The sequence below is a fragment of the Sinohyriopsis cumingii genome, chromosome 14, assembly GCF_028554795.1.
Source record: "Sinohyriopsis cumingii isolate HCF-2022 chromosome 14, ASM2855479v2, whole genome shotgun sequence".
NCBI classification, from domain to species: Eukaryota; Metazoa; Mollusca; class Bivalvia; order Unionida; family Unionidae; genus Sinohyriopsis; species Sinohyriopsis cumingii.
The window spans coordinates 93,037,075-93,060,179 of NC_142974.1; the positions used below are offsets into that span (position 1 = coordinate 93,037,075).

At 39.3% G+C, this 23,105-nt stretch overlaps 1 protein-coding gene across 10 annotated transcripts in view; it reads left to right on the forward strand.

Annotated features, from left to right (window-relative positions):
- LOC149784409 (uncharacterized) overlaps nucleotides 1–23,105 on the forward strand; it is a 176,243-nt gene that overhangs the window by 26,062 nt on the left and 127,076 nt on the right. For 6 of the 10 annotated variants that reach the window (XM_089932458.1, XM_089932459.1, XM_089932460.1 and 3 more), the window contains exon 4: nucleotides 1,000–1,023. In XM_089932458.1, coding sequence (XP_089788584.1) covers nucleotides 1,000–1,023 — 24 coding nt within the window. Of the gene's footprint in view, nucleotides 1–999; nucleotides 1,024–13,636; nucleotides 13,707–17,994; nucleotides 18,016–22,353; nucleotides 22,405–23,105 lie in introns of those variants that run through there. The other 4 variants (XM_089932466.1, XM_089932464.1, XM_089932467.1 and 1 more) reach the window with 3 other exon arrangements.

A 23,105-nucleotide genomic window follows, 5' to 3' on the forward strand; every position in this document is an offset into this window, starting at 1 on the left:
TTGTTAAAGTTTCGCTAAAGATCCCCAAACACACAGATACACACAGTTGTAGTCTGTATTCATGACATCTTTAAAACAGGATGTACTCTCTCGGATTTGTGACAATTCCGTTAGATTCATCGTCAGTTGAATACGGATTCATCACTAAATTGTCCGTACAAATCAAGGTTACCTAAAACAGAATTTGTCAGGATATTTCATTCAGTACATAGAGGTCATGTAACTCTCGTTATTCTTCAAAAGTGTTCATATTGGTTAGCTTGTCCATTATATTAGATACATTTCAATTTTTGGCAGAAGAGAGAAAGCTGACTTTGTACAAAGAATAAAGAGATCGCTGATTTTTAACAGAACTATATGATCATCATTAAGAACAAATTTATTTAGAAGTACAGCTGCTTTGTTGTCGAATTGAAGAAGATTGTTGGATTCCTCCCTACGACAACACGACTTGTACAGTTAACGGAATATAGTTCACGCGACATCACGTCTGTCACGTGTCTTCATCAACAGCAAATAAGGATGCGTTCCATCAATAAATGGATACGTTAAGTAAGAATCCTTGTGCAGGGTAGTGACAGCTAGAAATTGTAGATTTCATTTTGGCTTAAATACTAGTTTTGAGTTTGCTAACAAATAAAGGCATATGAAGCATTTTTAAAATTTAATAATAGAGTTTGATTTGCATTAAATTTTAATGATATACACGCTGACCTCTCCTTGAATGACCTCATTTCGTGTACGTTTCTTTGCTTGTTTTCCTCGTCATATATTTTATGAAACTTAGATAATCATCACAAGAGCCGATTAACGTTTATGATTGAGACTGACAAACCACAAAGATATGTGGCATGAAATGGGTCTTTCACAATAGTCTTAGGCCATGTTGGTACTCGTGCAGATTATAATATCGGTGTTCTTAATATTTTTGTATCTATATTTTTATAACATTTAAATCCCAAGCGACGCAAACGTCACGCATACTTTCTTTTCTTTCAGGAAGAAATATACTGCAGAAGAAAAGTAAGTACGAGATTAATATTAATAAATACCTTAATATCGTTAACGTTTCATCCTGGACTTTGGAATTTATTTTGACGTCTTTTTTTTCTTCTAGTTTTTAACAAAAAGATGTTTGTGTCCAATATCGATCCCCATTTATACATGTATGAAATGTCTTGACGATGTTTTATTTGTAAGTGCTATGAAAAGTTCCATACTGTATGAAATGTATGAAACTATACGAAACATTCTCTATGATTTTTCTGCTAAAATGTGGTCAACTTGAAATAACTGTCTTGGTCTGTTGCAATAGGTTTGAACATTCGTAAGACTTCAAAAATTAAATGACTTACTTTACCACGAAGACGACTACAAATAGTTTATTTTGATGTCGATCCCAATAAAGCAGCAAACATGAAACTTGTAATACAGATGCGTAAGCAATGATACGTTTTAAAACGCTAAAATATTACTTATATTAGAAAAACGCATCGCGAACAACTCACTGAGCAAGATACTTTATTCGTCTTATTAGGATACCATACAACGTTTTGTCCTGCACTTTGGACATTGGTTGGCCTCTCATTTCTAGCTTGTATTTGCAAATGTATGAAATTTGTTGACGAATTTTGATCTGTATGTGTTATGTAATATTCAATACTATATCAAATGTAAGTAATTATAGGTACATTCTCGATGATTTTCCTGCTAAAATGTGCTTTACTTGAAACACTGTCTGGGTCTGATCCAAGAGTTTTGAACATTAGAGTTAGGCTTCAAGGAACTAACTGATTTACTTTAACACGTTTATCAATTCTCAAAATACGACCGGGTACTACGTTTGCTCTGACTGAAGCATAGGTACTGTATTGTCAACATGAGAGCGTGAGTGACATCAATTTTTATTTTTCGTGATAAAAAGATTATAGATAACGCAATGCAGTTGCCTATACCTCACATCTGTCATGTGTCGTCATGAACAGGAGGAAATGATGCGTTTCATGAATCAACTGATATCATAAGGTGGTCTTACATTGAGGGGTAATGGTTCTTGGAATTTTAAGTTCCATTCAGTTTAGGTATTCGTTTCGATTTTGATAACTAAAATAATTATCATAACATATTAAGAAATTGTATAATTAAATACTATAGTTTAATCTCTACTGAATTACATTTAATTTAAAATTAGAGACATGCTTAAATCCTTCTCCGTTACCAACGTCTATTTGCTTGTTGTCCTCGACGTATATTCCATGAAACCAATATATTTATCATAATAGTCGATTAACACTTATCCTTGAACAAATCGAAAATTCCATGGTCATCGTCATATAATGTGTCTTTCACGATAGGCTTGGCGCCTGTTTATATTCTAGTACAGATTATGATACTTGTATTTTCATGTGTTTGTGTCTATATTTGTATAACACTGAAAGCCAAACCTCACGAACGTCACGCTTCCTAATGTTTCAGGAAGCCGACGGAATAAGAGGAGTAAGTGCGATATTAATCTTAAATATTATCTGACCATAGTTTTCGATTTTTGTCTCCAGTTTAGAATTTTGAGGCCTTATTTATGGCCTTTTTTTGTATATATTTTCAATTTTTATATGCATGTCCCGAATATCCTAACAAAGTCCTCTTAGTTTACAGATTGTCACTGGAGTCAAACACTTCCCTCACAATTAGATTTTTATTGCAAACTTTTCAATGAAATGCTTACCATGTGATAGAACATGTGTTGCGTTCCCAAGGAAACCTTCCATGTATCATTGCACACGATGTTGTCTTCGATGGGCGCATCAAACTTATCTTAACCAGACAAATCTCGTTCAACAAATTATGCGATATTAACGGATTATGTCTTATAATATGACTCTGTAATGACAAAGTATAATTGTTGTGGCAAGGGCCGAAATATTTTATGCACTTTCCGTGAGTTGGGATTTATTTTGAATTTACAATTTTATTAATGCAGTAATCTCTTCATGGAATTGGAAATGAATTAGTTTTGGTGATTGTTGACCTTTCGATATTAAGTATAGAGGTTTCATTATGTATGTTTGCTGTTTAACATGTATAGAGTGTATACAATCTCATCTTCATGGTAGAATGTATTAGTTCTCTAGTGGATATCATTAAACAAGTGCTTATATCCACATGGTATGTGCTTTTGTTTACTTCATTCCTGCGGATGTTTCACAAAATAACATGCCGGTATTTGAATGGCGTCCGTTTCTCTAAAATAGAAGATCTCATAATTTTGTTCCTGCTCGTCAACGCGTGATTGTCATTTGTTACCATGAGGAGCATAGAGGGAATGACTAGTAAAGAAAGGTCATCAATTTGATCAATATCTCTTCATTAATCATTGCTAGGAGCAGAGTGATCACATTAAAGGACTGTCACATACATGAATCAGCCACATTAGTAGTGTCCTGATGAACACTAACATGAAACAATCTTTAATGGATCAATACTAACCATACTAAGAGCAATCGTCACCTCAGTACATGTGTGAGCAATATATCTATCAGCTAAATGAATAATTTCCTAGTTGCCATTATTACGAAGATATATTTCTCATATAGCTCTGGCAAATACACAAGCAGTAAACAAGTCAGTGATTCAGCGAACGGAATTCATATCTCTCAGGTGTCAGTGCATTGAATACATCATAATGTCTCGCCAATTGATGATTTTTCATACCCAAATATCTACAATAGACAATGAAGCCACAAATGTCATGAGGCCAGCTCCTATATCAAATTGACATAATGGAGAAGAACATGATCAAAGCCTCACTCTCCTCTCTGTATACAAACACTATCACTAGAGGAAGACTTCTCAGATACAGGCAAAGTACCTGAAAACAATATGCTCTCGGGAAACGGTTATATCCTTCAAAATTTTAATACTGGTGTGCTTTGCCGTATCAACAGGTAAAATAGAACCTTTTATATTAATAGTTCCTAGTTTTCTAAAATAGAATCGGTCTGAGATTTGTTAAAACACTGCAATGAATCAAATTCAGCACAAGACCGTAGCCTTAATCATTTATAAATAAGAGCATTTGAAGCCTTCATTACGTTGTTAATTTTGTCATTCTATAGCAATCAGAAATGATATGCTTGTCTTTTAGGCATAATAAATAGACAAGCATGTACCAGGTAGGGAGAAATAAGACAAGCATGCACCATGTAGGGAGAAATAAGTATTTCCATCCAGTCTTTTCAAATGATTGATTTCCAAACACCTGTACCAAATTGAGATTTGGACCACGGTGATTTATTTACCGTATAAACGTCCCAGAATAGTATTAATTAAAAGGAAACTTTGCGAGTCAATAAATATTCATCAACACTACAAACAACATCTTTCAATGTTCTACTTTTTCTTTTCAAGACAGATCATTACATCATTATGGATACTATTTTTGTCTATTCCATTGTTATGATGATGCATGAGGTCATCGCCGTAGGTAATACATTATATATAACATTTCGACATAAATGGCTAATAATTCTCCAAAGTAGAAAAAGACTCGGGTTTATTTTAACCAACTAACGAATTGCGTTCAACACGAAACCAGGACGTCTATCTTTTGTTAAAGATAGCTTTTTATTCTTGTGATTAATATCCGTCCGTAGAAAACATAACTGATGTGACGCTACACTTAAGCATTATTGCACATCTAAAAAAATAGGGATATCTAATCAGTCTTATCATGTTTCACTTCCGAATTTTGTGCCAAATTTTGATTTGTAGGTACGACTGAGACGATGTTTAGCGTACCAATGTCCCGTAAAAGTTAGATGTGGCCATTCAATTGATCATCATCAACCTCACACACTTTTTCACACCAGTCATAACTGATAAATGTTTAAGCCATGAGTGCTTTTAATCAGTTGATTCAATTTCACGAGATCCGACATTATGACGTGTAACATCTCCCCGTTAATTTTTATATGATAATAATGCGATCTGTTCTACGTTGAGGTGAACATGTCAAAGGTTTTGAGTGCTGCAGAGTTGAAATATATGTCTCCTTGAACTCACGGATTTCAGTAATTTTGTCGATATTTTTCTTGATCGCTGATCTCATCAAGCAGTTCCTAAAAGGCCTTGGGAACATATACGAAAATTTTATCGTGGAAGAACACTTCCTTTTCTAAAACACATCAATCAGCTTTCGTTTAATCTCCTTTGCTGAAAATATTCTAAACACGCGTAGGGAGCCGCGAATGCATCGGGTTCGATCTTCCCATACCTGCTAAATATGATCACGTTAAAAGGCACTTCCGTAGCCATATTGTTCTCAAACATAGGTGCCTCATCTCTGAAATTTCGTCATTTCTTTCCACTGCGCGATTGTCAGTGTCATCACCGCCACGATTATATTCGGGTCTTCGTATTCAAGTCCAGCCGGCTGTAAACCATATATTTGTTGACAGATCCACACAGAGCTCAATACCTGCGACAACGTTTCCGAGAGATCACACTGTTCATGCGCTTGTGAACTTTTGTGGGCTTTCTCCTCTTCTTTTCATACCAATCGCCATCGTTTGACCTGCATTTACCATGAGACCCACGAGATATGGGTGTAATTATTGTATGATATTTTGGACGACGTATTTATGGTTTTGACTAACCGCGCTGAAAATTTGAAGACCATCCAGTATTGATCAATAGCCTTTAGTAGAAATGTCAGCCGCATGCTTCACACCGACAGATGAGACCGTTTGACCCCGTCCTCTTTCCAACGTTGGTAGGCTTTTCACGGAAAAACTACTCATCTTTCTGACCTCGTTTAACGTTTCATGCACTCGCGTCATCTGAATCAGCACGTGCTAGTCATTGCCTGAATAAGAAGCCAACTGTCTGTAATCCTCGTCACACAGTAACGGGTTCAATTCTGTGGCAACTCGCATCTCTATTATACAAGATCGTCGAAAGTAAATGTCTATAAATAGCTCAAGCCAGGATTAGTGGGATTAGTGGGTTCCACGTTCAGCGCTAACAACTTAAAGATGGAGTATTTTGATCAGGTGTTTATGATGTAAAATTCTAACATCGACAGTCCGATGGCAGTATATCAGATGTAAATCACATCGGTGGTACTGTCTGATGCTTCCGAGACGTCACATCAGCATTCTCTCCATGCCTCACTCGCTTCCACGCACGTGAAATTTCCACATCGACCTGGCAAAATGAAGTTGTATCTGAATCCAGAAATTAGTCGTGAATTTGCTGGTGGCCTATTCGCTTACAGCACTAGCCTGAAACACGTGTGAGGAAAAGGCGAAGTAGGCTTGGTGCTGAGTGGAGTATTCCGACTAGGCAGATACGGAAATGCCATTTCGGTTATTCCTATTTCCAGACAGCGCCTAAATAATGCCCACGTTGTTTTTACTCGGCGCCAGCATACTTACAGTTTATTGGCGACGTTGGTGGTGTTTATGGGCATGGGCTGCATTAAAATTGTATTTTAGCCCATATTGAGGTCTCCAGTCTTGGATCCTCCTGCACGTAACAGTGTATAGTCCATGATTACTTGTAAATGATATCACTGTCCTAGGATGGTGTCCCCGTCGAGGGTAAATCGGTCACCTTAACTCTTCGGATGGCGAGATCTCCTGCAAGAGTTCCACCTTTCGAATACAGCTTAGTACCTCTGAACTATTTTAACTGAGTGTATCCTCCGTGATGGGCCAGGAAGTAGGAAGTCCATGCAAAGTATTATTTTTCATCGATGTGACGACCCTGTACGTGTTGAAGATGGCATCATTGATCATTGACGATCATCTCATACTAATTCACCGTATGTCTCGCGCACAACCCTTCTACTGTGTGAATGTTGATCGGGCTGTAGTTTCCACTGGCATATCTATCGATGTAGATGGAAAGTTTCAGCGTTTCAGAATGGTAGACCACGTTCGATCTCGTGGTGAGTACAACGCTGACGATCATTTGCCTTGGATTATTTTGAATTATTGGACGTGGTGCCGGAGACATCACCTGCAATGACCCCACCCGTTCTATAATACTTGTCATACTTGCACACCAGAGCCAAATCCAGATCGGAAGCTCTTACATGCTTAGAAGACCCCGCTGTGACCGCAGGAAGTAAATTTAGTATGTGCTAGCTTAGCCACATGAGACCAGCGAGCAACATTGACGTTTCCGGGAGGATACCTCTCGTCCTCGAGATTGGTCAGACTATGGCCGCTTAGACTGAGGTGACCATTCATGGAATCTACAGAGCAATTGATTTTTGTCTGTATCCAAAGAGCTATCATTTCCAGATCCGATCAATGTCCCAAAGGGAGTGTACAACATTTTATATAAATTATGAACGTAATTAACTACGACACTAAGAATAAAACCAGATACTCCTCATCATTGTATTATGCCGGAATGTTATAGCATGATGGTGGGTCCCACCAGACGTGGAAAAACCAATCTCCTCTGGAACATGCTTCTGAATAACATACTCCAATACGATCCGCATCAGGACACACGTTGCACAAATTCGGAGATTCGATTGACGGTAATGACACTGCTAGAGACGTTTTTATGATAGCCAATCCAGACGAGATTCAGCCCATGGAAAACGTGGATTCATATTTGCACAAAATCGTCGTACTTGACGACATTAAAATTGAAAGCGAGAATATGAATAAAATCTGCTAGTTCTTTTCCTTGTCGCGACACAAACGATGCAACAGTCTTTATCTAACATAATAGTAATACGACATACCTAACTATAATCGACGTAACACGGGATGCTTCTTCCTGTTTTCGGGAATGGATAATCGATGCTATTGCGATAGACCACTTCAGGGGCATCTCTTCCGAAAAATGTAAAGATTACCGAAGAAACGTCGTCCTACAAACACGATTTTATGACATATCATCACGATAACGAGATCGTTCCGGAGCGCTATTGCAAAGGCTTTGACAAATTATAACTGTCCGGTTAGTGTATGAGCCAGGTCGTTCGAAAAAGACTCCACGCGTCATGAACGCGAGGAGGTACTCAAGAGGTTTATCTTCCAGCTGGCAGCCATACGTCAACGCATCATCGAAGACAAAGTGGGACAACTGGTCGCTAAAGTGATCAGGTTTCCTATCAAATAAGACATTGAACTCAATCCCATGGAAATAAAGCTCGACTAACCCATCGATCAGACAAAACTAGCGCAAAGATTAGCACAACGCTTGGAGGGTCTGAGACGCAAAGTAATGAAGAAGGGTTCCTACGCCTTCTCGAGGAAGGAGCATGCCTATCTAGTCTCCAGTATACCCCCTAATGAAAAAGGGGCAGCAAAATGAACTCGAGAAATGGAAACAAAGACATCAAGTGACTAGGACTCCGTCTGGGAGACAGTACCCGCTACTTTCACAAGCACGCCGACATAGTCTCGATTCTCAAACTGTTGATATCTTTAAAACAAGCGAAATATTTGGGTGAGGACGTTGACAACGAAAGAGTGGAAATCCTCGACCGTCTCTGAACCAGCATCTGGTCACCTCCTGTCAGTATTGCATTTTGTACGAGGACTAAGGATGTAATGACTCTTACCGATTCTACGACGTTGTTTGACTCCAAGTCAGTGACGTCAACGGTGTGATATAATCATCCGTTGCAACTCTAACACCAATTGTCGTACGAAATCGCTCTCATCTCCGCCAAAATGTAGAACAGCTTCTTCAATGTCACTGCCAACAACAATCGGTTTTCGTCGCACTATATTCAATAAAAAATGATCATGATCTCCCCCCCCCCCCCCACATGGATACATCACCGACATTGCCACGAAAATCTCACAACTGATCGCAGGCAACTGATGGACCCGCATCACCATCGATATAAATTATATCATTGGATTCAACATCGCTAACTCCATCAGATCTATCATAGGGTTTAGCACTGATCGACTAATTTACAAAATGTATTTTACGAGGGAGATTTAACCGTTATCATCACCGACTACAATAGTCTCCGCATCGGCTGTCCGATCACCCACTAATCCTTGTATACCGTTGGCTTTGCTTTCATTGTGATTTATTCCACGTCGATTGACATGCAAGCAGTCCTTTCAGGCAAAGCCGCTCCCATCCCTCTCAAGGCCGCCGAAGCGAGAGCCACCGGTCTAGCCTCCTAGACGGGAACAGCAGAGCAACCAGAAAATAGCTAACACAATCATGCCATTGGCTATACCAGCAACAATACCACCTCCCGTGCCGGAGATGTCAGTGTCCATGGAGGCTAAGAAGGTTCTTCGAAAAAATGCAAGCGAGCAACCCGAGAAAATTTAGCAGGACACAAAGGTAATGACACCAGCCCCTTATTTGGGCGCAATAACATCCAGATAAGTATAATCTTTTTTATCCAACTTCTCTGGCACAGCATCGTGTATTCGAGATTCACTTCCGTCTATCTGCGTCTCAATGATGATACTTCCGTGGACGACTACACCACCGAGTACGAGTACGCTGAGTAAAAGTACACTCACATCACCAATTCGGCGCCAGAACCCATTAAAACATAGAGATACGAGACGAGTATGTGTATGTGTTTTCCCATAAAGTATGTATGGAAGTCCAGGGAAATTAGAGATTGCAGCAGGCGGAGACTATGCCGCCAATAACCAAGTCACGCTCCAAAATAACGGGTAGATGTTATTCAAACCAAACTGAACAATTAGACCGTCTAACTAATAATTGGCTACTTACCTCAAGCCAGTCCTATCCTGGGCTTGATCATCTTCAGCGATGACTTCACGAGATTGTCCGCCACGGACAAGTAGTGGTTTAGAGATACCAACACAGGCGAGGGAGTGAGCATCAAATTTCCTACTGCTCCTAATATTACTACTGTGGCAACTATGGGCAATGCATATGCAGTGCCCGTAGCCTTGATCGGGCCCAATTTCTCTTTCACACGTAATGTAAACTACAATGTCGGATTTTTAGCTTGACCTATTCCACCCGATACTAGCCACGAGATCAGCATGTTTCTTCCTCTTAGCAGCCTCTTCGGAGTGTGTCCAGATATCCGCAAAATCTTCCGAGGTGTCAACCATCCACTTGTTCTAGAAAGAGACCCATTACATGCACAGAGCAGCAGCTTGAGCAGATGGACAATTCATCATCACATGGTTGTCTCTGCTACCAACCAAGGCAGTGAACTTCCCAGGCACGTCATCGTCTCCTTTCATCTGGCAGCGCAGCGTAATTCTCTTCATCCACGAACTCAAAGCAAGCATATTTGTAACAACAACCCTCAATCTACCATTCACGTCCGCATTAACTACAGACTATACACAGAACGAGAAGTCCAATGCAACGTCGAGGTCTTTACCCGAAATTATTCTCAAGTCGTACGTGATGACGACGGAGGACATGCAGAAGTATCAAGACGTCGATACGGGCACACACGTGACATATTCCACTTTGATGTCTCCAAACACACCGAACGTATCTAAGACGTCCCAGCCGATATCGAAATCCGATGGACGGTGGTTCCAGGAGCTGATTGTGTTTGCTACGCGCTGGAGACCTCATACCTATTCATGGCGTTGCACGTACTTAATGGAAAAATGAATGTCCTTGTATAGACAACATGCTTAGAAATTAAACTCCTCAGCGCAGACGACAAAACGGAGTCTCCCTTGCCACCACAATTGTTCCTTTCCTCTAAATCTCGGTTCCGAAGTTAGTCGCTAACGTCATAGCCCCTTATGAATGGCTGCAGCTGCGCAGCCCATCACCGCAGCAACTCCAAAAGCTACCATGAGCAGCGGCCTGAGCTGAAAACGAGCCTCTAGTCCATAAAAATAAAAATATAGTAGCATGACATATTACGTCATCATGCCGTACATTTCAGCGGATGTTACGCTGTCTCCACAACAGAAAAAAAGTATGGCTGTAGCTGCCACTCATAAAATACCTCCCTCCATCCAACTCAAAGCTTGTTACTTCCTCGGACCCAATAGACGCATGCTAACCAGCCTCAAACCACTTTCGTGGCCAAACATAAGGCAGCTGGGAAAGTCATCATCCTGAACTCATCCGCGGCACAGGTGTCCAAGCAAGAAGGATGTATCTCTCCTCTGCCAAAACTTCACTGCCAGTTATATTCGGTATCGGTGAGGATCTCCATCTGCATGTAAAAGAGATTTCCGACAACAGAAAAAAGTTCTAGGCAATTTTGATCTCAAAGATCTCTTTGCTTCTCCCTCTTTCCGATGCGTCTGATTTCGTAACCAACTTCCTGAACTGACAAACTCCTATGAGAGCTGTATCATCATTGTTCAAAATTATTACAATGGATAGGACTCCCACTGGGTCGCTATCGTGAATGATCCTCGTTCTAGCGATGTAGACTATTTCGGTTCATTTGGTTCGCTTCCACCCGATGAGGTTGCACGATATCTCCGCTCGTTACATACAGGAACAGTCTATAAACCCTTTCAGTTTCAAAACGTCAAGGATAGCAAATGTGGATGGTACGAATTGAATTACAACCAGGGCAGACACAGAGGGAAATAACCCTTCGAAACACTTTTAGATCTTCTTTAGTACCATGGACTCGTGGTGTCTCAAGTGCAAAGCCAAGAAGGAGAGTGTGAACCCTCTCGAGTTGGTCACCAAACACAGGAGACTCATGTTCCAATCCAGGTGTGCTGTCTGCGGTTCCAAACAAACACACTTCATCAAACAACAGGACACTAAACTGTAGAGCAATCTGTATAAAATCTGCATCATTGCAGACATTGTGATCTCGAAACGAGATGCGTGGACCTTCAAGTGGAAAGAAATATGTGCTTGGGATAATGTAAAGAATGGGGACATCGAAATTTTCTTGGGGAGGCCATAGATGTCCATGCCCTCATTGAGAACTTCCAAGACATCGATGTGGGTGGACGTTGCCAGGACATAAATACACAGAGTCATGGAACCCGTTAGATCAACAACTGGATCAAGACGATTAGCCCCACCCAGGTCAGGAACCCTACAACGGTGTCGATGCCGTCGCGAAGCACCACGATATATGTTACAGACATCATCGCGACGATAAAAAGGATGCGATCGAGTCATGCTGAAATATTTAAAAGAGCTCAAGCCAAAAGAAATAAGAGCGCGTCTGGCGCGAATATGCCTGACCTGCGATGTAATTAATAGATTTCAAAAATCAAAGAAACCAGGAAAGAAATATCCCAATTCAGCTTGTTGCATATATATTTCGAACACATTTAGAAAAGTACCCCTGAAATATTAACAGGTTTTTCTATGAAAGCTACATAAAGAGTCTGAGTCGATTAGGTAAATGTCTTTTTAAGCCTAATCTGAAAGAAAGAGTTCTGAAATAGGAAATTATAACTGAATGCACAAAAATTAAAAGATCTTCCGTCTAATAGTAGAAAAACATATACTTTATAGAATATAACGGAAGAGACATACCATAAGTTGATCTTATTAACGTACTTTGTCATGAAAAACCACTTGACAAAATCCACAAAATAATCTTACACATTTTCAATCCTTCCCGCCTAATATTATACCTTTATCGTTATTTTAAATCAAAATAAATTGATCTAGTAGACATAATATGATGTTTTGTCAAGAAATGTTCTAATGCTAAATAGGAAAACAAATACGATCGGAAATTTAGTCTTGTTAAAGCGTATGCATCGGATTCTGGTTCGAGCGCCGGCTAAACTCAACATTAAAACGTTCCTGTTAAATCAGTTCGGTATGGTGTCAGGATAGAGCTACTTGTGGTAGCATAATACTACATGTCGACATCATAGTGACCTAGTGCCAGACATCACTTTAAACTTTCATACTGCACACATCAAAATTATTTAACTAAAATTGTTAAAGTTTCGTTAAACATCCCAAACACCCAGATACACACAAATGTAGGCTGTATTCATGGGATCATTAAAACAGGATCTGCTCACTCGGATTTGTGACAATTCCCTTAGATCCACCGATTGAACGCTAAATTTTCCGTTACAAATCAAGGTTGCCTTAAAGAGATTTTTTCAGGACCTTTCATTAAATACGTAGAGGTCATGAAGCTCTCGTTATTCCTAAAAAGTACAGTGCTCATATTGGTCAAAGTGTCCATTATATTAGATAAGTTTCAGTTATTGGCAGAGAAAAGAAACTTTATTTTACACAAAGAACAAGGAGAATTTGTAGATTACATTTTGTTTCAAATACTTGTTTTGAGTCTCTTAAGAGCTATAAACATTAAACATATAATGTATTTTTAAAATTAAATAACAGCATTTGAATTATATTAAACTTGTTTTAGGAAAAGACTATATACACGCTGACATCTTCGTAAGTGACCTTATGTCGTGTACGTTTCTTTGCTTGTTTTCCTAGGCGTTTATTTCACAAAATCCAGATGTTCGTCACAATAGATTAACGCTTATCATTGAGAAAGGCAAAACCCGAAGATCTGTGGCATTAAACGAGTCTTTCACAATAGTGTTGGACTATGTTTTTACTCGTGTATATTATGGTACATGTGTTTTGATGTTTTGCATTTATAGTTTTAATTTATTCGAATTCCTGGCGACAAAAGCTTCACACAAACTTTCTTTTCTTTCAGGAAGAAGAAGGGAGAAGAAAGGCAAGTAGAGATTAATATCAAATAATAAACATGGCATCTATGTGACTGGCTTCCGTTTCACAGTTAGTCCGCTGAAACAAACAAGAGATCTTGCAATTATGTTTCAGATCGTCAATGAGTGATTGCCGTTTGTTATTCTGATCGGTACAAAGAGAAGGATTAGTAAAAAAATCACCGTATATAAATTCTCTACATATGTATACGACCGGTACTACGTTTGCTCTGTCTGAAGCATAGGTACTTTATTGTCAAAACTAGAGCGAAAGGGGCAGCATTATTTTTTCTCGTGACAAAAAGATTATAGGGAACGCAATGTAGTTGTCTATAACTCACAGTTGTCATGCGTCCTCATGAACAAGAAAGAAATGATGCGTTTCAGAGACTGATAGGATAAGGTTGCTTTACTTTGATGGGAATGGATACTTGTAATTTTAAATTGCATTTTGTTCAGGTATTCATTTTGATGTTGGTAACTTTAATACTACTACTACTACTGGTAGTACTAATAATAATATCGTAAGTAGTTTTAAAAATAAATAATATATGTTTTTCAATAAAAATGACAGACATGCAGACATCTTCCTTGTGTGACCTTATTTCTTGTGCGTTTCTTTGCTTGTGTTCCTCGACATTTATTCCATGAAACCCATATACTCATCGCAATAGTAGATTAACTCTTATTCTTCAACAAAGCAAAACTCAATGGCATGTGTCATGGATGTGTTCTTTATTTTGCAATAGGCTAGGCCCCTGTTTATATTCTTCTACAGATTATAATACTTGTATTTTTATGTTTTCGTGTCTATATTTGTACAAGTCCTACGTGATGATGACGGAGGACATGCAGAAGTATCAAGACGTCGATACGGTCACACACGTGACATATTCCACTTTGATGTCTCCAAACACACCGAACGTATCTAAGACGTCCCAGCCGATATTGAAATCCGATGGACGGTGGTTCCAGGAGCTGATTGTGTTTGCTACGCGCTGGAGACCTCATACCTATTCATGGCGTTGCACGTACTTAATGGAAAAATGAATGTCCTTGTATAGACAACATGCTTAGAAATTAAACTCCTCAGCGCAGACGACAAAACGGAGTCTCCCTTGCCACCACAATCGTTCCTTTCCTCCAAATCTCGGTTCCCAAGTTAGTCGCTAACGTCATAGCCCCTTATGAATGGCTGCAGCTGCGCAGCCCATCACCGCAGCAACTCCAAAAGCTACCATGAGCAGCGGCCTGAGCTGAAAACGAGCCTCTGGTCCATAAAAATAAAAATATAGTAGCATGACATATTACGTCATCATGCCGTACATTTCAGCGGATGTTACGCTGTCTCCACAGCAGAAAAAAAGTATCGCTGTAGCTGCCACTCATAAAATACCTCCCTCCATCCAACTCAAAGCTTCTTACCTCCTCGGACCCAATAGACGCATGCTGACCTAGCCTCAAACCACTTCCTTGGCCAAACACAAGACAGCTCGGAAAGTCATCATCCTGAACCCATCCTCGGCACAGGTGTCCAAGCAAGAAGGATGTATCTCTCCTCTGCCAAATCTTCACTGCCAGTTATATTCGGTATCGGTGAGGATCTCCATCTGCATGTAAAAGGGATTTCCGACAACAGAAAAAAGTTCTAGGCAACTTTGATCTCAAAGATCTCTTTGCTTCTCCCTCTTTCCGATGCGTCTGATTTCATAACCAACTTCCTGAACTGACAAACTCCTATGAGAGCTGTATCATCAATCTTCAAAATTATTACAATGGACAGGACTCCCACTGGGTCGCTATCGTGAATGATCCTCGTTCTAGCGATGTAGACTATTTCGGTTCATTTGGTTCGCTTCCACCCGATGAGGTTGCACGATATCTCCGCTCGTTACATACAGGAGCAGTCTATAAACCCTTTCAGCTTCAAAACGTCAACGATAGCAACTGTGGATGGTACGAATTGAATTACAACCAGGGCAGACACAGAGGGAAATAACCCTTCGAAACACTTTTAGATCTTCTTTAGTACCATGGACTCGTGGTGTCTCAAGTGTAAAGCCAAGAAGGAGAGTGTGAACCCTCTCGAGTTGGTCACCAAACATAGGACACTCATGTTCCAATCCAGGTGTGCTGCCTGCGGTTCCAACCAAACACACTTCATCAAACAACAGGACACTAAAATGTAGAGCAATCTGTATAGAATCTGCATCATTGCAGACATTGTGAGCTCAATGCGAGATGCGTGGACCTTCAAGTGGAAAGAAATATGTGCTTGGGATAATGTAAAGAATGGGGATATCGAACTTTTCTTGGGGTGGGGGCCATAGATGTCCATGCCCTCGTTGAGAACTTCCAAGACATCGAGGTGGGTGGATGTTGCCAGGACATAGATACACAGAGTCATGGAACCCGTTAGATCAACAACTGGATGAAGACGATTAGCCACAACCAGGTCAGGAACCCTACAACGGCGTCGATGCCGTCGCGAAGCACCACGATATATGTTACAGAGATCATCGCGACGATAAAAAGGGTGCGATCGAGTCATGCTAAAATATTTAAAAGAACTCAAGCCAAAAGAAATAAGAGCACGTCTGGCGCCAATATGCTTGACCTGCGATGTAATTAATAGATTTCAAAAAGCAAATAAACCAGGAAAGAAATATCCCAATTCAGCTAGTTGTATATATATTTCGAACACATTTAGAAAAGTACCCCTGAAATAGGGGCCCCGAGTGGCCGAGTGGTCTAAAGCGCTCTCCGTTACGGATCACTGCCATCTCACCTCTGTCTGCGGCGGTTCGAGTCTAGGATTCAGTCAATGTGGGTATGTGAGAAAGCTTGCCAGTAGCTTCTCGTGGGTCGGTGGTTCTTTCCGGGATTTTCCCGGGTTCTTCCTCCACCATTAATACTGGCCGCCATGTATAGCCTATCGTGTGCTGAAAAATGGCGTTAAGCCCCAAAACAACAACAAAAAAAAAACCTGAAATATTAACAGGTTTTTCTATGAAAGCTACATAAAGAGTCTGAGTCGATTAGGTAAATGTCTTTTTAAGCCTAATCTAAAAGAAAGAGTACTGAAATAGGAAATTATAACTGAATGCACAAAAATTAAAAGATCATCCGCCTAATAGTAGAAAAACATATACTTTATAGAATATAACGGAAGAGACATAGCATAAGTTCATCTTATTCGCGTACTTTGTCATGAAAAACCACTTGACAAAATCCACAAAATAATCTTACACATTTTCAATCCTTCCCGCCTAATATTATACCTTTATCGTTATTTTAAATCAAAATAAATTGATCTAGTAGACATAATATGATGTTTTGTCAAGAAATGTTCTAATGCTAAATAGGAAAACAAATACGATCGGAAATTTAGTCTTGTTAAAGCGTATGCATCGGATTCTGGTTCGAACGCCGGCTAAACTCAACATTAAAACATTCCTGTTAAATCAGTTCGGCATGGTGTCAGGATAGAGCGACTTGTGGGAGCATAGTACTACGTGTCGACATCATAGTGACCTAGTGCCAGACATCACTTTAAACTTTCATACTGCACACATCGAAGTAATATAACTAAAATTGTTAAAGTTTCGTTAAACATCCCAAATACCCAGATACACACAAATGTAGGCTGTATTCATGGGATCATTAAAACAGGATCTGCTCACTCGGATTTGTGACAATTCCCTTAGATCCACCGATTGAACGCTAAATTTTCCGTTACAAATCAAGGTTGCCTTAAAGAAATTTTTTCAGGACCTTTCATTAAATACGTAGAGGTCATGAAACTCTCGTTATTCCTTAAAAGTACAGTGCTCATATTGGTCAAATTGTCCATTATATTAGATAAGTTTCAGTTATTGGCAGAGAAAAGAAACTTTATTTTACACAAAGAACAAGGAGAATTTGTAGATTACATTTTGTTTCAAATACTTGTTTTGAGTCTCTTAAGAGCTATGCAAATTAAACATACAATGTATTTTTAAAATTAAATAACAGCATTTGAATTATATTAAATTTATTTTAGGAAAAGATTATATTCACGCTGACATCTTCGTAAGTGACCTTATGTCGTGTACGTTTCTTTGCTTGTTTTCCTAGGCGTTTATTTCACAAAATCCAGATGTTCGTCACAATAGATTAACGCTTATCATTGAGAAAGGCAAAACTCAAAGATATGTGGCATGAAACGAGTCTTTCACAATAGTGTTGGACCATGTTTTTACTCGTGTATATTATGGTACATGTGTTTTGATGTTTTGCATTTATATTTTTAATTTATTCGAATTCCTGGCGACAAAAGCTTCACACAAACTTTCTTTTCTTTCAGGAAGAAGAAGGGAGAAGAAAGGTAAGTAGAGATTAATATCAAATAATAAACATGGCATCTATGTGACTGGCTTCCGTTTCACAGTTAGCCCGCTGAAACAAACAAGAGATCTTGCAATTATGTTTCAGATCGTCAATGAGTGATTGCCGTTTGTTATTCTGATCGGTACAGAGAGAAGGATTAGTCAAAAGATCACCGTATATAAATTCTCTACATATGTATACGACCGGTACTACGTTTGCTCTGTCTGAAGCATAGGTACTTTATTGTCAAAACGAGAGCGAAAGAGACAGCAATATTTTTTCTCGTGACAAAAAGATTATAGGGAACGCAATGTAGTTGTCTATAACTCACAGTTTTCATGCGTCCTCATGAACAAGAAAGAAATGATGCGTTTCAGAGACTGATAGGATAAGGTTGCTTTACTTTGATGGGAATGGATACTTGTAATTTTAAATTGCATTTTGTTCAGGTATTCATTTTGATGTTGGTAACTTTAATACTACTACTACTACTGGTAGTACTAATAATAATATCGTAAGTAGTTTTAAAAATAAATAATATATGTTTTTCAATAAAAATGACAGACATGCAGACATCTTCCTTGTGTGACCTTATTTCTTGTGCGTTTCTTTGCTTGTGTTCCTCGACATTTATTCCATGAAACCCATATACTCATCGCAATAGTAGATTAACTCTTATTCTTCAACAAAGCAAAACTCAATGGCATGTGTCATGGATGTGTTCTTTATTTTGCAATAGGCTAGGCCCCTGTTTATATTCTTCTACAGATTATAATACTTGTATTTTTATGTTTTCGTGTCTATATTTGTACAAGTCCTACGTGATGATGACGGAGCACATGCAGAAGTATCAAGACGTCGATACGGGCACACACGTGACATATTCCACTTTGATGTCTCCAAACACACCGAACGTATCTAAGACGTCCCAGCCGATATCGAAATCCGATGGACGGTGGTTCCAGGAGCTGATTGTGTTTGCTACGCGCTGGAGACCTCATACCTATTCATGGCGTTGCACGTACTTAATGGAAAAATGAATGTCCTTGTATAGACAACATGCTTAGAAATTAAACTCCTCAGCGCAGACGACAAAACGGAGTCTCCCTTGCCACCACAATCGTTCCTTTCCTCCAAATCTCGGTTCCCAAGTTAGTCGCTAACGTCATAGCCCCTTATGAATGGCTGCAGCTGCGCAGCCCATCACCGCAGCAACTCCAAAAGCTACCATGAGCAGCGGCCTGAGCTGAAAACGAGCCTCTGGTCCATAAAAATAAAAATATAGTAGCATGACATATTACGTCATCATGCCGTACATTTCAGCGGATGTTACGCTGTCTCCACAGCAGAAAAAAAGTATCGCTCTAGCTGCCACTCATAAAATACCTCCCTCCATCCAACTCAAAGCTTCTTACCTCCTCGGACCCAATAGACGCATGCTGACCTAGCCTCAAACCACTTCCTTGGCCAAACACAAGACAGCTCGGAAAGTCATCATCCTGAACCCATCCTCGGCACAGGTGTCCAAGCAAGAAGGATGTATCTCTCCTCTGCCAAATCTTCACTGCCAGTTATATTCGGTATCGGTGAGGATCTCCATCTGCATGTAAAAGGGATTTCCGACAACAGAAAAAAGTTCTAGGCAACTTTGATCTCAAAGATCTCTTTGCTTCTCCCTCTTTCCGATGCGTCTGATTTCATAACCAACTTCCTGAACTGACAAACTCCTATGAGAGCTGTATCATCAATCTTCAAAATTATTACAATGGACAGGACTCCCACTGGGTCGCTATCGTGAATGATCCTCGTTCTAGCGATGTAGACTATTTCGGTTCATTTGGTTCGCTTCCACCCGATGAGGTTGCACGATATCTCCGCTCGTTACATACAGGAGCAGTCTATAAACCCTTTCAGCTTCAAAACGTCAACGATAGCAACTGTGGATGGTACGAATTGAATTACAACCAGGGCAGACACAGAGGGAAATAACCCTTCGAAACACTTTTAGATCTTCTTTAGTACCATGGACTCGTGGTGTCTCAAGTGTAAAGCCAAGAAGGAGAGTGTGAACCCTCTCGAGTTGGTCACCAAACATAGGACACTCATGTTCCAATCCAGGTGTGCTGCCTGCGGTTCCAACCAAACACACTTCATCAAACAACAGGACACTAAAATGTAGAGCAATCTGTATAGAATCTGCATCATTGCAGACATTGTGAGCTCAATGCGAGATGCGTGGACCTTCAAGTGGAAAGAAATATGTGCTTGGGATAATGTAAAGAATGGGGATATCGAACTTTTCTTGGGGTGGGGGCCATAGATGTCCATGCCCTCGTTGAGAACTTCCAAGACATCGAGGTGGGTGGATGTTGCCAGGACATAGATACACAGAGTCATGGAACCCGTTAGATCAACAACTGGATGAAGACGATTAGCCACAACCAGGTCAGGAACCCTACAACGGCGTCGATGCCGTCGCGAAGCACCACGATATATGTTACAGAGATCATCGCGACGATAAAAAGGGTGCGATCGAGTCATGCTAAAATATTTAAAAGAACTCAAACCAAAAGAAATAAGAGCACATCTGGCGCCAATATGCTTGACCTGCGATGTAATTAATAGATTTCAAAAAGCAAATAAACCAGGAAAGAAATATCCCAATTCAGCTAGTTGTATATATATTTCGAACACATTTAGAAAAGTACCCCTGAAATAGGGGCCCCGAGTGGCCGAGTGGTCTAAAGCGCTCTCCGTTACGGATCACTGCCATCTCACCTCTGTCTGCGGCGGTTCGAGTCTAGGATTCAGTCAATGTGGGTATGTGAGAAAGCTTGCCAGTAGCTTCTCGTGGGTCGGTGGTTCTTTCCGGGGTTTTCCCGGGTTCTTCCTCCACCATTAATACTGGCCGCCATGTATAGCCTATCGTGTGCTGAAAAATGGCGTTAAGCCCCAAAACAACAACAAAAAAAAAAACCTGAAATATTAACAGGTTTTTCTATGAAAGCTACATAAAGAGTCTGAGTCGATTAGGTAAATGTCTTTTTAAGCCTAATCTAAAAGAAAGACTTCTGAAATAGGAAATTATAACTGAATGCAGAAAAATTAAAAGATCTTCCGCCTAATAGTAGAAAAACATATACTTTATAGAATATAACGGAAGAGACATAGCATAAGTTCATCTTATTCGCGTACTTTGTCATGAAAAACCACTTGACAAAATCCACAAAATAATCTTACACATTTTCAATCCTTCCCGCCTAATATTATACCTTTATCGTTATTTTAAATCAAAATAAATTGATCTAGTAGACATAATATGATGTTTTGTCAAGAAATGTTCTAATGCTAAATAGGAAAACAAATACGATCGGAAATTTAGTCTTGTTAGAGCGTATGCATCGGATTCTGGTTCGAACGCCGGCTAAACTCAACGTTAAAACGTTCCTGTTAAATCAGTTCGGCATGGTGTCAGGATAGAGCGACTTGTGGGAGCATAGTACTACGTGTCGACATCATAGTGACCTAGTGCCAGACATCACTTTAAACTTTCATACTGCACACATCGAAGTAATATAACTAAAATTGTTAAAGTTTCGTTAAACATCCCAAACACCCAGATACACACAAATGTAGGCTGTATTCATGGGATCATTAAAACAGGATCTGCTCACTCGGATTTGTGACAATTCCCTTAGATCCACCGATTGAACGCTAAATTTTCCGTTACAAATCAAGGTTGCCTTAAAGAAATTTTTTCAGGACCTTTCATTAAATACGTACAGGTCATGAAACTCTCGTTATTCCTTAAAAGTACAGTGCTCATATTGGTCAAATTGTCCATTATATTAGATAAGTTTCAGTTATTGGCAGAGAAAAGAAACTTTATTTTACACAAAGAACAAGGAGAATTTGTAGATTACATTTTGTTTCAAATACTTGTTTTGAGTCTCTTAAGAGCTATGCAAATTAAACATACAATGTATTTTTAAAATTAAATAACAGCATTTGAATTATATTAAATTTATTTTAGGAAAAGATTATATTCACGCTGACATCTTCGTAAGTGACCTTATGTCGTGTACGTTTCTTTGCTTGTTTTCCTAGGCGTTTATTTCACAAAATCCAGATGTTCGTCACAATAGATTAACGCTTATCATTGAGAAAGGCAAAACTCAAAGATATGTGGCATGAAACGAGTCTTTCACAATAGTGTTGGACCATGTTTTTACTCGTGTATATTATGGTACATGTGTTTTGATGTTTTACATTTATATTTTTAATTTATTCGAATTCCTGGCGACAAAAGCTTCACACAAACTTTCTTTTCTTTCAGGATGAAGAAGGGAGAAGAAAGGTAAGTAGAGATTAATATCAAATAATAAACATGGCATCTATGTGACTGGCTTCCGTTTCACAGTTAGCCCGCTGAAACAAACAAGAGATCTTGCAATTATGTTTCAGATCGTCAATGAGTGATTGCCGTTTGTTATTCTGATCGGTACAGAGAGAAGGATTAGTCAAAAGATCACCGTATATAAATTCTCTACATATATATACTACCGGTACTACGTTTGCTCTGTCTGAAGCATAGGTACTTTATTGTCAAAACGAGGGCGAAAGAGACAGCAATATTTTTTCTCGTGACAAAAAGATTATAGGGAACGCAATGTAGTGTCTATAACTCACAGTTTTCATGCGTCCTCATGAACAAGAAAGAAATGATGCGTTTCAGAGACTGATAGGATAAGGTTGCTTTACTTTGATGGGAATGGATACTTGTAATTTTAAATTGCATTTTGTTCAGGTATTCATTTTGATGTTGGTAACTTTAATACTACTACTACTACTGGTAGTACTAATACTAATATCGTAAGTAGTTTTAAAAATAAATAATATATGTTTTTCAATAAAAATGACAGACATGCAGACATCTTCCTTGTGTGACCTTATTTCTTGTGCGTTTCTTTGCTTGTGTTCCTCGACATTTATTCCATGAAACCCATATACTCATCGCAATAGTAGATTAACTCTTATTCTTCAACAAAGCAAAACTCAATGGCATGTGTCATGAATGTGTTCTTTATT